We start from the raw sequence: 16,364 nt of genomic DNA on the forward strand, positions 1-16,364 counted from the left end.
AAAGAAACAAAGAAGGAGCTATGGTCTCAAGATGGTCATCCTTTTGCTAGCGTCTTGTCCTAACCCATCAGCAGCGAACACGTGTGGTCAGAAAATACCACCTTAATGCATTCTTTCCCTGTCAGAGTAAGCTACCTTGAGCTTGCCAAATTCCAACACAAGTAGCTGCATTTTTTTTTCCAGCCCAAATTCCTGCTGCTTTTTCAATGAGGTAAGTTATTTCTACTTCCTCTCTTTTTAAAGAGTTGCTGGCTGACACAGGTTATCAGGTTTCCATCCCAGTGGCTGCTGCATTTCCACACTGAGTGAATGATCTCTCAGAGGTACGTTGGGATGAAAGCTAGTGGATAAAACGTGAAGAATTATATTTTTACTTCTTCTCTTTGGAGGGATTATTCTATAACGTTCGTGTTTAGCTTGGAGGGCCCTTTTGATTTGATTTCTCTTCTGAATAAGTGAAACAGCCACCCAGACGGTAAGCATTTCACATTTCAGCAGAGTGTAATTCGATTTGGAAGTTCCATGAAACTCACTTGGAAAAGTCTCTGCAGTAATATTTCCCCTCTTTAAAAAATTCGGTTTTAAATTTCTTGTTTCACGCATAAACAAGCTCCAGGGAGTCTGAATGGTGAGTGGCAAGGTGGGAAAAAAAATTACTTTGAACAATTTAAATAAATCATTAAAAACAAATGATGTTCTAATCTTTCACTATACAATTGCTGTGTAACTTTTTAAAAAAATTCTTTTATTGATTAAGTTATTACATATGTGTCCTTATCCCCACGTTACTCCCTGTCTAACTTTTGACTTTCAATACCATTTGTAGCATTCTTATAAGTAATATCCTAAAATTTATTTTGTTTGTTCGCTTCTTTAGGAACCCCAGTGAGTGTTCCATTCAGTCAATATTTATAGGAGGTCTTTTCTGTACAAGATATTGTATGGTAAAAGAAATGCGATAGTCTCTTTCATTCAGACATTCAAATCTTAAATAGCTGCAGCTAGAAATCAATAAAACATTAGGAAAAGTTGTATGAGTCTATCAAATGCATGAAATTAATTATATGCTGCTAATCTACTAGGAATTTCTCATATTTACGGATCTGGCATTCTCATTCCTATGGTTTTGATTCCTACTAAGTCTGAATTGATGTAGGAAACACTATCCCCATACTATAAACCTCCCTTCTTCAATATGTTTACTTACACATACCACACATGCACACACACACGCAGAGGTTAATAGAGGAACTCAATATATCTTATAAATGTTTTATTTACAATTTTATATTCTTTAAAAATATCACATCTCTTTATTCAAGCCTCTGAAGAACTTAATTATTATGTGAAATTCTCATCTTATAGCCCTTTCAAATTGTGAAGCTGGAATAAATGAAACTTTCCGTATTAATTAAGGCTAACATAAGATGGAGAAATGTAGGAAGTGATATAGAAAGCCCATCAAAATCAATTGTCTGGGATAAGTTCAGACAACACAAAGTCTGTAGAATGCACAGAAACATCTATATCAGCTCTAAATCAAGCATAACATATTTTGATTAATCATCAGTGGGGGGGGGGGGTGTTCAGTTTTACCATTTATTTCAAATAGGAAGTCTCTACATGTTTTTTATACATTCTCATTTTCTGAAAATAGGCTGGCCTTACATTAGCATGTAACTCTAAGTGTTGCAAATGACATAATAGGAATTTGTACGTCGTTCTATACCTACGTCAGAACCTTTCAACACTGTAAAATCAGAATGATCCCTAATAGCACCCATGTTACATGTCAGGGACCATCCTCTTCAGTCTTACAACTGGGAACTCATCCATCTGTCTGTACCATCATAATGCTGCAGTTTTTAAGAAGTGTGCCACTTTAAACCCCAAATAGTATAAGAGAAAAAAAATAGTATTGTGCTGTGTCTTAAGTAAGGTTCTTCATCGAATTAAATTGAATCAAACTGAAATCTACAGACACGGCCAGCTTATTCTATTATTCCAATGTGGACATTAGTGGTCATTTGAGCTGGTCGACTTCTATTGCTTACACTCTAAATTAACAGTAATTTTTATAAATAACTTTGAAGTTTTCAATTAGGATGACTTTCTGTTGAATTCTACTGAAACAGAGGAAGGCACCAAGAAAAGACTATTAAAAGTTCCAATAAAATCATGGAAAAACTAAAATATAAAGAATTAACATAAGTTAAAATAGTTTATTTAGCTAAACTTCTATAAAATATTCATATAATTGAATTTTGAACAATACATGGTACAATACAAAATATCTTATATCAGGTGTTAAGTGACAATTTGTGTTTTCAGAATGAAACACCCATACTTCAAAGCTGTTGCACTTATTTTTACAGTCAAATTAGCTCAAGTTAGCATGACTTGAAATTTAATATCATCCCTCCCAGCACAAACAGATAGATATGACAAAGCAACATGCACAAGGAAATACCAAAAGAATACAACTGAAGTTTCAAAATCGGTAAGACTAGCATCTGATGTCTGCTGCAGCAATAGTTACCAATTAAAGTGGAGATGAAGGAGGAGTTGGGATCAAAAGGACACCTGCCCCTTCCTCTCTCAGACCTGTGTGATTCCAGGTGAAACAGGGGATCCTTGAAAGAAAACCAAAAATACCAACTTTAATAAGAATTGCTTCAATAAACATATTAACCTTAATTATTTACAAAACAGGTACTGTAAATAGGGCACTGGACAGTAACATCAAGTTATTTAGGAACAAACTTTATAAATAAATGCATGGTTTTGCAGTCATATATGGGTTTTCTCACTCCTCCTAAAATGTATGCAGGTGATGAAATGAATGAAATTAGTAGTTTTTATCACTTGATCAGACAGTATTAGTTATTCTGAGAAGTGTCAGTTGAATATTCCAAAGGGATGAAAACCTGCTGAAAAAAGGTTACTGAGAAGAAGATTCAGTGATAAACATGGAAATGGGCTTTTATTCCACAAGACCATTATTGATTTTTTTTCAAATAGTCTGTAAAGGAAGTTAATAAAAATTTCCATCAATAATCTGAAATATTTATTTACAATCATTTGTATTCTTCATCACATATTCTTTGTATAGACATCTAAAACTTAATAATTTAGAGAATGATTAGTGCATAATTGTTTGAATATATTAATATAAATAAATGTCACACTATGAGCAATATTTCAGTCTGGCTTTACACAAATGAGGTATTGAAATCAATAGTTCCATGAAAAACTACTATTTTATTGGTTCCTATTGCAAGCACATAACCACAGAAATTTTCTTGGAATGTTCTCAGATTTCAAAATTTTCAGTAGAAGATTTTTTTATAGTTACTCTCCATTCATTGTGCTATAGATGGTTTGGATAAAAGAAATTCAGCTTTGGAAAGTGACAATAACATTTAATATTGAAAATCTGGTCGGAAAAAATTACAGTTGATCCTTGAAAAACATGGGGTTTGGGGCCTCCATGCAGTTGAAAATCTCCATAGAACTATAGTCAGTCCTCTGCATCCACAGATTCCCAACCACAAGTCAAAAATACAGTTGGTGCTTGATTTTTAAAAGAAATCCAGGTATAGGTGGGCCCGTGCAGTTCAAGCCTGGGCTACTCAAGGGCTAATTGCACTTTGCAATAGAATATTGGTGACGCTGCCCATTGTGGCATAGATGAGTAGCCTTTCCCATATGTGAATCATAAACCTATAAACAATCCTAGATTCCTGAGTAACCTCCAGGAATTGCACGCACTTCTCACAAACTTGATCTTTCCTAGCCACCCCATTACCCCACTTTATTGTTTCTATCCTTATGTCACCATTCTTACTGGACATGCTTTCCTCTTTCTCTCGATGATATCTGCCTTTCCAAAGCCTTTCTGGTAAATGCAGTGTTCACCTGACCCCTGTAACCCTCCAGACATATCCTTGGAATTGAACCACAGCCTATAGAACAGATATGTCCTCTTGACCTAGAGTGACTAAACTGATATTTTAAGCAAAAAACAAGTGTTACCTATTTAGACACTTTACATAAATTAGTAGAGTGCAAGAATCCAAAAAAATCATTTGAGCCATTTTTGTGTTCACTTCCATACAGATAAAAATGTGTAATGACATGACAAGAAAACGTTTGTTCAAATGAGATATAATTATTGGCCTACCCAGCTAATACCTATGCTGAAGGGCTTTCATTAAATTTGGGAAACAGACCCATAGCATTACACAGAGGAGGAAGGATCAAGTCTAGGAATATAACAATTGCTTGTCACTGTCACTATATAAACATTTGGAAAAATAGATAAGGTATACATATGTTCTAATATAGTTAAATGTCCAAATGCTTGGATATAAAGCTTTTTAAGGGAAATACTGAACATCTTTTTTTTTTTTTTTTTTTTTTTAGCTTTTGTTGCATTATTTTAGAACAGAGGCTTTCTTTACCTCATTAAGTTGCATATGACAGAAAGACACACTGATCCAATCCACCTTAATTCTTAGGACTCAATAGATTATTTCTGCAACTTTAGTCAACTGAGGTGTGAACATTGTTAAAAAGAAGTACAAAGAAAATATTTACCATGCTGAGTAGCACTGATACTATGATGGAAAGCAGGCAAATTCCAAACTTTTATTGCTTTATTTTGCATAGATCAAGATAACTTCGAAATTAACTACAAATTCAAATCTAAAGTTTCTCACATTATTTTGAAAGTTCAATGTGGTCTTAAATGCAGTATATAATTTAGTACACAATCCAATAAAATACTAAAATGCGAGTAATATAATTTTCTTCCATGAAGTGGGATTTAGCAACCAAACCAACCAGAAAACCTGAGGCATGATGACACTGTCAATGACCCCAAAGGAATCGAGTTTATGGTTCAAATACTGTGTAATGTTGGTGTTTAACCCTATTGAGAATGCTGGTCACGACTTACACTGGCTTCCCATTATCTGTGTTTTAACAGCTGGAATTTCTGCCTGAGTTATGTGGCTTAAATTTACAAGACATCACTAGCATTAACAGCGTGGGCTGTACTTTTTGTTTCGGTGTGATATGGAGACATTTTTCAATAGATCCTCCTGTGCTTGAGAGAAAGCAGGACATCTAGGTTACAAATGTTCACAGACACATGTGCTTTTCAGGAAAAAAAAAATGTTTGTAAAGAATAAATGGTATATCTTCCCGGGAGAATTTTCCCTTTAGGCCTTAAGGAAAGTCCTCAGAACTCAGCAAGCCTATTGTAAGTTATTTTCCTAGGTGTGAGTCCCTGTATGTCAGGTGTTAAATACCAGTTAAACAAAATGAGAATTTCCCATCTGTAGGATGTCAAAAGTACATTAGAGCATTACAAATACTAAAAAACAAATAATCACCTATTATATTAGCTATTTCTAATGATTAGAGAAAAAGTTAAATACACAAGGCTCATACACATATATCTGTCAACAATGAAAACAAAACAAAGATGCAGTTTTGGTACATAAATGTCTAGAATAAATAACCATACTATCCCCCTTTTTTATTATTATTCTTTTTAATCCTCACCCGAGGATATTTTTCCATTGATTTTTAGAAAAAGTAGAAGACAGAGGGAAAGACAGAGAAAAACATTGATGTGAGAGAAACACATTGATTGGTTGCCTCCTACACAAGCTCCAACCAGGGCCTGGGCAGAGGAGGAGCCTGCAACAAAGGTACATGCCCTTGACTGGAATCAAACCCAGGACCCTTCTGTTCACAGGCCGACACTCTATCCACTGATCCAAACTGGCTAGGGCCATAATATGCACTTTAATTCTTAATTGAATAGCTATTTAATAATCTGTATCACAATTAAATTTTGAATATGATTTGCTTCTTTTATTTTTGTCTAAAGTTTTACATATGTCTCCTTTTTCTTTACCATTTGTTTTTTATTTCACTTTTTTATGGCAAACAATAAAAACATTTATTAAAAAATATCTGAAACATGTCATAAACACTGAATAAACAAAGAGGGGGAAAAGTACAAAAAGGGGATAAAGTTGTTAGTAATCGTTTTGCATTTTAATTTCTTTTGTTTTCACATATTTTCTCTAAAAATAATACACTTTATTTGTTAATGCTTTAAAATTTAGAAAGCACTCTTGATGAGTCCCACCATCCAATCAGTAGCACAATCTGATAGATTTTCTTTAAAAGTTCAATACATGATAATACCCACAGCACTTTAACTACATTGTCCCTTTGGGAAAAGTGAATTCAATCTTCCTATGCTCTACAACACTAACTCCTACTTAATGAGAAAATGATGTTGAAAAATTATTTTACAGATATTCTCCAAGACTCCTCCAGGCAAAACTTCTCTCATGGACTATTCTATGTATCTTTGCTGCATTATCCCCCACTGCACTGTGATTATGTTCATATGAATAATTCAACAAACACTCAAGAAGCCTATATGTGCTAAGTATCCAGTCAATATTGAATTTAAGAAGCATGATCCATACTACTTAATTTAAACCCCATAAAAATTAAGCAAAGAAGCCTTTTAATTGCTAATTTAACAAATAGCAAAGTCAAAATGAACAGGTCACTAAAAATAATTTATAGCAGTCTAAGTTTTTTCATTAATCAATCTAATAACTATACTTCAATATCTAGTAACTAAATTTTAAGAATTGAATTAGACAAATACATTATTTCAATGGCAGAAATAAAATTAGGTCTTTCATACTATTTTCTCTTAAACTGGTAAAAGGTCAAAGGAAGATAAAGAAGGACAATGAGAATAGGAATAGTAATAAGAATTAGAATAAGGGTCAAGATGTTTTACAAAGAGAGTTAATCCAAAATGGAGATAAGAAAGGTTCAGATTTGATCTTAGTTAAATGCCATAACTAACCTCTTTTAACCTCAATTTCATGAGTTATAACAAAGAAGAAATAATATTTTTATGCTGGTATCTCCTATGACTATTGTGAGAATCATAGAAAGAAATGAAGATTAAAGGCCATTGAAAAACTACAAGAACTAGAAAATTTGAATATAAGACATAACCATATATGAAAAGAAAACTGATCTTTTAAAAATCCAAGGATTTGATACTGGGTTTCACATAAAACCCAATGGTGCATAACGTTGATTTCATTCAACATTTTGTTTTTGTTGTTCCACAATTAACTTTAAAATCTTGCTCTATATTATAAGAAGCCAATATGGTATAAGAGTGTACATTAATATGGATAGAATTTCAAAGAACTATGGATAAATGGTGGATTATTCAATAAATGGGTGTTTGGACAACTGGAGTGCCATCTGTAAAAAAAGTTTGTTACCTCATGTCCTCTAGCCCTGTAAACAAATTTCAGATCAATCAACAATTTAAACATAAGAAATAGAATTATATGAGGAATAGAAAAAGGTATAAAAATTTTGTATATACTCCTGGGAAAAAAGGCCTTTTAAAATCATAAATAAAATCTGGAAGACATAAAATAAAGAGTGATAAATATTATGACAAAATTTTAAAGAAAAAAATACTACAGGGAAAAACAAAATTTTTTCCCCACTCAAATAAAAACCAAGGCTTTCTTTTTTGCTTACTTTATAATGAACTCATACAAATCAAGGAAAGACAACAAAATAAAATTTTTAAATGTTGTAAGGCCATAGATGTATAAAGTAAGATAGAAATATCTTTTCATTCTAGAAAGCTGTCAAAACTATTAGGGTTATATCACAAAGGCTAAGATGCCAACTTGAAGAAGTATCTACTTTCCAAGGATGAGACAATTTCTTAATCACTAAGAATAATAACTGAAAGGGATCAAAATAAGCCTAAACAAGCCCAAGAATATAAACAGCTAATGCTGGCAAAATTATTTAGAAATATCCTTTAAGGCCATATTAGAAAATATCATATTATAATAAATATCTGGTTCTAAGATTAAGATATGTATTTTAATTATTTGAAAGATGAGCACACCCAATCTTCTTATAATTATAGCATGGGTACTGATTTGATTCATTTACCTTATAATCATCGGTGTTTGATTTTGTAAAAAGTCAAGTTTAATGTGATAGAAAATTCATCACATATAGTTAATCCCTTTCTGGACTACCTAGTTATTCCAACTTTAAATTTACAACTCATAGTGAGACTAAAGCAACATTTCATAACAAATTACTCGAGTTGCTTACTTGGAATCTCTTTACATAAATGATACACTATTCAAAGCAGAAGTATATGAAAGAAGGCTGACAAAAATAAAGTTGTGCAGTAATTGGCATCACAGTCTAGATTTCATAATTTCAGTTCCTGGTTAATAAAATGCCAAAAATTTTAGTGAATATAACTATGTATGCCTATTTTTTGAACAGTTGTGAACATGCTATCAAGTACAGATATTTTAGGGTGAATTTGTAGAACAAAAAGCGGTAGTAGTAAACACTTGTTCAATGTAAACTTCTGATTTCCTATATATACTGTATGATAAAATAACTGGCACAGCATGTCCAATAAGCAGTTGAATTGAAATGTTCCTGTTTCGTAGATAAAAATATATGATATAGATATTTTATTTGTATATATAATAATCTATATGTATATAATAAAATTAAGCATTTACTATGCAAAATATTAAATGAGATATTAATATGACATTATTTACCATTAAATTAATATTTATTTAATATTAAAATATTAAATAGGAGAATGCTAGAAATAATGAACAAATATTTATGTATACTTTTGTATACATGTTACTTATGTATACAAAAATTTAACTGAAGAATGGAGGTCTTTAGACATTTACACATGGCAAGAAATGGACCATACTGACTCAAGTTAGCTTTATGATGGAGACTTCTCTTCTGTACTGCTTTTCCTGTCTACCTCCCCTGGGTTTGACTATTTTCACTGTTATTCTGACCACACACAATGAAACAAGAATCAAAATTCTTCTTTGAGGACAAAGCAGCTTTTTATAAAACTATGAATGTCTACTTTTCATGGGAAGGAAGTCATAGCGCCTCTTTAATATGCAGACAGCCTTCAGAGCTATCCCTCATTTCTGTGTCCTTGTTCCCTTTCACTTGGACACATTTGAAAACTCAATTCTATGAGTGTTCTTACTACTGACTGAGTCATACATGATCACAAAGGTTCACAGTCCTGTGTGAGAAGTAAAGAATTGGTGGTAAAAGGAAAAATAAACCCACCATCTGCACAGTGAGAACTGGACAGCTGCAAGGGAAAGGACACTTGTTGTAACAAATGATTTGCCATTCCCCCCTGGCTGGGACCATACAGCTCTTGGAGTTAAGTAGTATCAACAGAGGCAATTATGGAAAATAGGGTTACGGTACAATGTCTTTCATGGTTATCAGAGGAGTCTGGGCTATGTGATTCCCGGCTTTTTCTCATGGAAAGAGTAAATATGCTTATAAAGAAATGTATCTGCACTGTAGTAACCTATGTAGTTAGAGATGAGTATTCCAGAATTATTTTCCAAGCTGATAATAATTAAACCCTTTCTGATTTTATATTGGCCAGTCTAATCTGCTGGATACTTGAAATGGGAAACCCCGCCCCCTGACCTGGTCCTCAGTATGACATTGTGTGCTCCACCCTTCTTCTTGCATCTCAGTCCTCCCTTTATCAAACCATAAAAATTAGCTTATCACACAAAAGTAAAAAGGGATGCACACATATCTTAGCATGTTTTTGTATGATTATTCTGGAGGCTCATGCCTGTACATATAGAATAAGTTAGAACTATAATAAAATTAAGAGACAACCAGCATGTTTGATGAGGGCCACATGACCAAAGACAGCAGAATGCAGAATAAACAGTACCTAACATAAGCTCCGTATGACATCATTCAGTGTGCACTTCAATTCAGTGTACGCTGTAGTCCTGTGTGAACAGCGCTGTGTTAGATGCTGCAAAGATCATAATTCATTTCAGAAGAGCACTTAACAAGCTACAAAATAGTTACCCAAATGTTCTTATTGTTTATGAAAAATCTTTAAGTTATGTATTTAAAGGTAGTGATGCTCCAAAAAACATCACAGGACAGGAATTGTGTCTTCTGGACTCCAGGTAGGGAAATACAATTAGTACAATGAGTACCTCAATGTGAAAAGTCTTATAATGAGCTACACAGAATGAGGAGAAGAGGAAATTAGAACCTAATTCTAGTTTTGGGGGTAGAATAGTCTGGGTTGAGAGAGACAATGGTGATATTCTGGGATGTTTTTCTTAAGAAAACCAAAAATCAGTGGATTGAGCTTCATATTAGGAACACTACAGCTGAAGTATTGTGCTAAAAACATTATTTAGTTGTTTATTTATTTTTACTACAACCTCATGAGACAGATAAGTTTATCCTCATTTTACAAGTAAAGTTTCGAAGCTCAGCAATATTAAACTTAGTCAAAGTCACACAGCTAGCAATGGGAAGATCTAATGCCAGTTTCTTACCCACTCTCCTATAAGAGGGCATTTTAGAGTTAGAACAAAACATTTCATTCAAGGCTTAGATGAAGGGCTTGGGGGAAAAAGAAGTGAGTAGCTCTGACTGACTGCAACCAGACTTGTACAGGGGAAGTTTAATAAGCGGGAGGGAGAGAAGACTGAGGAAGTACATTAGAGCCAGACTGTGAAGGACACTGGCTTTCGGAGATAAGGCATTTAGACTTCTTTCAGTCGATGTGCAGGGGTAAATCATGAATGCTTTAAAAAGACCTATTGTTTCACAAGGTTCATTTGACAGCAGAGAAATAGCTGGATTGAAGAGCAATGAAAACTGTAAGGAAGTTAGTGGCGGTATTCAGGGATAACAATGGTTCTGGCAGGAGGAACAGAGCGGGAATGGATTGGAAAGTTAATTTAAAGATACAGCTGAAAGGATTTCACCACTGACTCAACTTAGAGAAAAGCTAGGTTGCAGTAGGGAGCACAGTGAAAAGGAATGAAAGGAAAGGTGCTTAAGGAAACATGATAAATTTCATTAAGAATGTGTTTGACTAACAAATTTGGATACTTTTTAAATAACAGGGAATACCAGAAAGGCAATATAGGAGATAAAAAAAAAAAAATGTTAGGACTAGGAATTCAGATTTGTGAAAGGACATGTGATGGCAATAGTTGATGCCAATGGAGAAGATAAAGAAATCAGATGATGACAACGCTGCTGCTGGTGGTGATGCTGATAGCTGACAATTATATAACTTTTACTACTTACCAGCCACTACTGTAGGCGCTTTGCTGATATGAATCCAATCCTCGCAACACCCCTATACACGAAGTACTGGAACAAGCTCAGGCAGGAAGAGGAGGACTGACTTGCTCTACATTACACAGTCAGGAGGAGACTGGGATTAAGCCTACAGGTGTGGCATTATCATGGATAATAGAAAGATAGAGATATACATAGATGTAGATGTAGATGTTTATCTATGAACCACTATCATCAGTTTAGGTTGTTTCTTTCCAGAAAGAGAAAGGTCTAAAAGACACAATCCAAAATGCTAGTGGTAATTTAGTCTGGGGAAGGGACTGAAGTTGGAAAATTATTGGGGGGGAAAAAGCTGTCTCTGTATTTTGAATTCCTTATAAAGAAGAAGGCAATGACTTGTATGACTAGAAATGACTGAAATAATATCATTATTTACATATTAAGTCAATATATCATTAAAGAGGAAAATGTAGACTATATAAATATAAAAGCTGAGAATAATGATTTTTCATAATCCTACTATTAAGGGACAACCACTGTTGAAGCTATATTTCCTTCCAGTCTTTGTCACATTTTTGATATCTTATTTCATAGAGCTTATGTTGAGTTTTACTTGGGTGTCAAACAAATCTTACATTCTTTCTCCATTTCTTTTAAAAATACGTTTTAATCCCCAGTGCTATGATATTTTAGCTACAGAAACTTTTCTTTAGCCCCAAACAGTCACTGATTTTAATGTAGATGCCACTGTAGTGAAGAGGTGTCCACCAGCTGGTTTTTGTCTTGAAACAAGGTAAGCATCCTCCACTTAACTATCACAGTGTCCCCTTGACTGCTGTCACTTTTGTCCTTTCACATATTTAGCTGATGTAAAATTTGTATTATCTCAACTGGGATTTGGTCACGTGAGGGGAGAAAAATGGGGTCCTACAGAAAGTCCTGAAAGAAAACACCATTAACACAGGTTTTGTTTACTTTTCTTCTTTCTTCTTGTGTTTGCCAAAGCTGCTACACTGGGGTTCAGTTTCTTGAATGTCTTTGTTTGTTTTATAGCCTTTTTGCACGCAACTTTATGTTTAGGCCGGCCTCTATATCATGTAAGTAACGCGTTGTCATTACTCGCCAGATGTTCCTGGCAAGGTCCTGAGAATCTGCCAGGAACTTCTCTGCAGTGCGTACGATCATCAAGCAGTGCTATTTGATCCTAAGCACCTTCCTCTAATCTGGTGGCATCTTAGCTGACAAAATGTCCTTGGACTTCCTAGCATTTGGTAGCCCTCTCCTCCTTAGCAGTATACGCTGATACAAGTTTTCACTTTGGTAAAGTCCTTTTAGTAATTTCAATAGAAAATCAGCAAGTAGTTGGTTCTTAAGAGGTAGAGGGAATATGTTATTATCTGTATAAATCTGGATCCAATCAAGAGACAAATTACCCTACAGTGAGTTAAACAGGGGCCACTTACTACAAAGTGATGATAGGAGAGCAAGGATAAAGATGAACTGGAGCTGAGGAAGGACAGACTGGGAGGGAGATTCAGGTCTCATTGAAGACTGTGTGCTGCCTGCCACTGAATGGTGGAGAAGCTCGTGGTGTTGCCCAGTCAGAGCTAGTGCCCTGTCCCCAGGCCAGCGGGACGACCCTGGGCACACACAGAAAGTCCCTGTGCACAGGGCATCAGCGGAAACTTGGAGTTGACTAGGCCTCCCTCTGCAGACGGTAGCCTGCTGGTAAGGTGTCACGGGTGGGTGGCTCACTGGATGGCCACCCCACAGCCCGCAGCCAGTGCATGGGGAGAGGAAAGGGTGTGAGGAAGCAGCACACTGCACGGTCTGGAGTACAGTACATCCCATATGCCCTCGGGCTCCTGTGCTGCCGCTGGCCAAATGGAAAGCAGCAGCCAGATGCTAGAGGGGTTTGGTCCAGCAGGCACCTCACCCTGAAGAACACCACAGGGACTGAGCAGGGTAGTGGTGTTCCTCCTCATGGAGGAAGGGTACTGGATTAAGGAAGGAAGCAAAACTAGAAGCAGGCCCCAAAGGCTGGACTACAGTTTATAACAAAAACCCAATTAAGAGCCCTTTGGGGGCCCACTTAGGACAGAAAAAGTATGCAAGGTAAAGGTATCATCACACCAAAAAAAGTGCTGATATAAACTGGCATAGGTCATAGCAGAGCCATAAAAAACAGACTAGCTGCTGCCTTCTCCAATTTAGCCCCATTACTATGTACCAGTCCTTAGAATAAAGAAGGCTTGCTAATTCCAGCTAAAAAAAAAAGTTTACTTGGACAGCCTCGGGTAGAAATAGTCTACAATTGATGCCAACTGAGGTTCAGGAAGATTCCTGGAACTGAAATCAAAGCAGTTCACTATAGAGATTATATAAAAGGTAAAAATCTAAATGATGATTAAGAACTTAGTAGTAGAAAAGGAGAAACAGTCAAAATTAATTAGTCCAGAAGCTGGAAATATATATATATATATATATATATATATATATATATATACTTATACATATGCAGGTATATATGTGATCTTGAGTTATCAATAAACATTGATAAAAATATTCAAATAAGTTTAATGTTTAAATGTTTGATCATACCTAATTTTGAATTTAAAAAGTCAACCCAACACTAGATTCTTTTCAGAAACAACTTTTATAGACTCATTTAAATTCAGAAAATAGATGAAGATCTGGCAGATAGTATGTTACAAAGAATTAGGTTAAGTAAAATGATGGGCCCTAGCCAGTTTAGCTCCGCATCAACCCACAGACTGAAGGGTCCCAGGTTCAATTCCGGTCAAGGGCATGTACCTCCATTGCAGGCTGGATCCCTGGCCCCAAGTCAGGGCACATGCGAGAGGCAACCAATTGATGTGTCTCTCTCACATGATGTTTCTCTCTGTGTGTCTCTCCCCCTCCCTTTCAGTCTCTCTAAAATTCAGGGGGAAATATTCTCAGGTGACCATAAAAAAAAAGATGAGCCTGTTACATGTGCTCATATCTTTTTAGTGAATGATTTCAGTGACTACCATCAGGATTATGTTGGGCCATGATGAAACAGACATAGAAACGGCAGTCTCTTCCTTAGAGACACTCCGGTATTCATATAGAAATTATAAATCATAATTAAAGTTTGTTTTTAAGTATGATGAAAATGCAAAGAGAAAGTAATTAACTTTACCAGGTGGCAGCTGAGATAAGCACACAGAGGAGATGATGTATGAGCTCAGTCTTGAAAAATGAGTTAGGATTTTTCAAGCAGAGAATACAGATGAGTTTGTTTTTTGTTTTTTTGGTGTGTGTGTGTGTGTGTGTGTGTGTGTTTTAAGTAAAAGATCAGTAAGAGCAAAGACATAGCAAGTGAGAGAACACAGTATCTTGTGATTGCCTCCTTGGTTTCTTAGAGTAAGGGGAATCATGAAGGTAGTGTAGAATCTACCTCCTCTTTTTTTGTCAATCTGAATTTTAAAAATTTTATTATTAAATAAATTGTTTTCTTACGATGTCTCTAGGAAGTTATTTTATGGATGATTTCCAATAGGTATAGGAAATACGAATGTAGAGTGCTAGATGGAGGTGAAGACTACGCTAAGATTTTTGAGCCAGCAAGTAGATAATAGAGAACGCCACATGAATCAATAAGAACATCAAGGAAAGCTGGCACTGAAGGAAAGTTCACCAAGCAGAGAATTTCTGCATCATCAAAATTAAAGGGTTGGAAAGGCAGACTGTTCAGAACTTTAAAACTATTTAAAACATAATGGTCCTAAAAACTAAAAGAGAACAGCTTCTATATAAAAACTATACCACCAAATGCTGCAGAGAAGTATCATTAGTTGAGGAGTTAAAGAGATACTTATTTGGCAACTAGACAGTCAAGAGCAATAGAAGAACAGTGAAAGTTGAGGAATTGGAAATGGCAAATACAGACTATGCTGTGAAAACATTTATAGGAAAATTCATGGGAAATTCTAGAGTTAGCAAAATAAGGAAGAAGCTTATAGAGCAAATAGAGGTGAGGCTAAATTTTTGGTTTGTAATTTTTCTTTTTAGAATAAAGACGTCTAAAAATTTTTGTGTGATGAAAGGAGAGAGAGAAAACATGTGGCAGATTAATCTAATGAAGAAGAAAAGAGATGACAAAGGGCATAGATGGAATAAGTAATCTTGGAGACAAGAGTCCAGTGGTGTCTGTATCTGAGACAGTGAAAGAATAGCATCAAATATTCAAATTGAGAAGTAAAAAGAGGGAGGGAGGGCTGTGGGTTTTTACTTTATGTCCTCCATTTGCTTTTCTAATAGAAAGTCATTTCAAATGCTGAGAGTTAAGAACTAGGAACTCAACACTGGAGACAATATGGGGGATGGGGGGGGGGTGTTAACACTGAGTGTGCATTACTATGTACCAGTCCTTAGGGCATCTGCTTCCCCAGATAGCATATCTCAGAAAATCCATACAACTTTGGCAAGCTTTATATTAAAATAGAGACTTAAGTTTACAGATGAGGAAACTGAAATCTAAAAATGTTAATAATTGACCCAAAGTCACACAGGTAGTGGGGAACAGAACCCATATTTGAAATTTCATCTGTCCAGTTTCAAAGCCTGTATACTTTTCGCTACATTATTTTACCTTGGAAAATTGGAGGAGAGTTTACAAAGGACTAAAAATATGATTGACTACATGTAAGTGGCTAAATAACAATGGTGACAACCAACAACCCTTAATTGTCTCTAATTATAGGCAGTAGTTTGGGAGTAGCGGTAGAGAAAGCAAAAGATTCAAATGAACCAGGGTTAGTAAATCATAAAGGTGAATATACAAAGAAAAAAGTAGTTTGTAGTGATGTTTTATAAATATCACTGCAGTGAGGTCTCCATTATGTCAAGAAGGGAGTAAAATTTGGAGAGATGGATGAACTGAGAGAATAGGAAGATGTCTACAGACAGCTGAGGAGGATGATCAAGTTTAGAGGAAAGAGTGGAAGAATAGTGGAAGGCATAGATTCATTCAGAAGATGCCTGCATAGACACAATTATTACCATCACCATTAATTTCTTTATATGGCACTTCATAGTTTATAAAATGCCCTAATGTATCTGTGCATATA

The 16,364-nt window shown here is 35.2% G+C and overlaps 1 protein-coding gene across 1 annotated transcript in view; it reads right to left on the minus strand.

The window, feature by feature from the left end:
• SEMA3E (semaphorin 3E) overlaps window positions 1–16,364 on the minus strand; it is a 220,421-nt gene that overhangs the window by 48,875 nt on the left and 155,182 nt on the right. Inside the window, exon 5 of the mRNA XM_081101912.1 lies at window positions 2,540–2,633. Within this exon, the coding sequence (XP_080958038.1) occupies window positions 2,540–2,633 (94 nt within the window). The remainder of the gene's footprint in view (window positions 1–2,539; window positions 2,634–16,364) is intronic.

The sequence above is a fragment of the Myotis nattereri genome, assembly GCF_964212035.1.
Source record: "Myotis nattereri genome assembly, chromosome: 11".
Taxonomy (NCBI): Eukaryota; Metazoa; Chordata; class Mammalia; order Chiroptera; family Vespertilionidae; genus Myotis; species Myotis nattereri.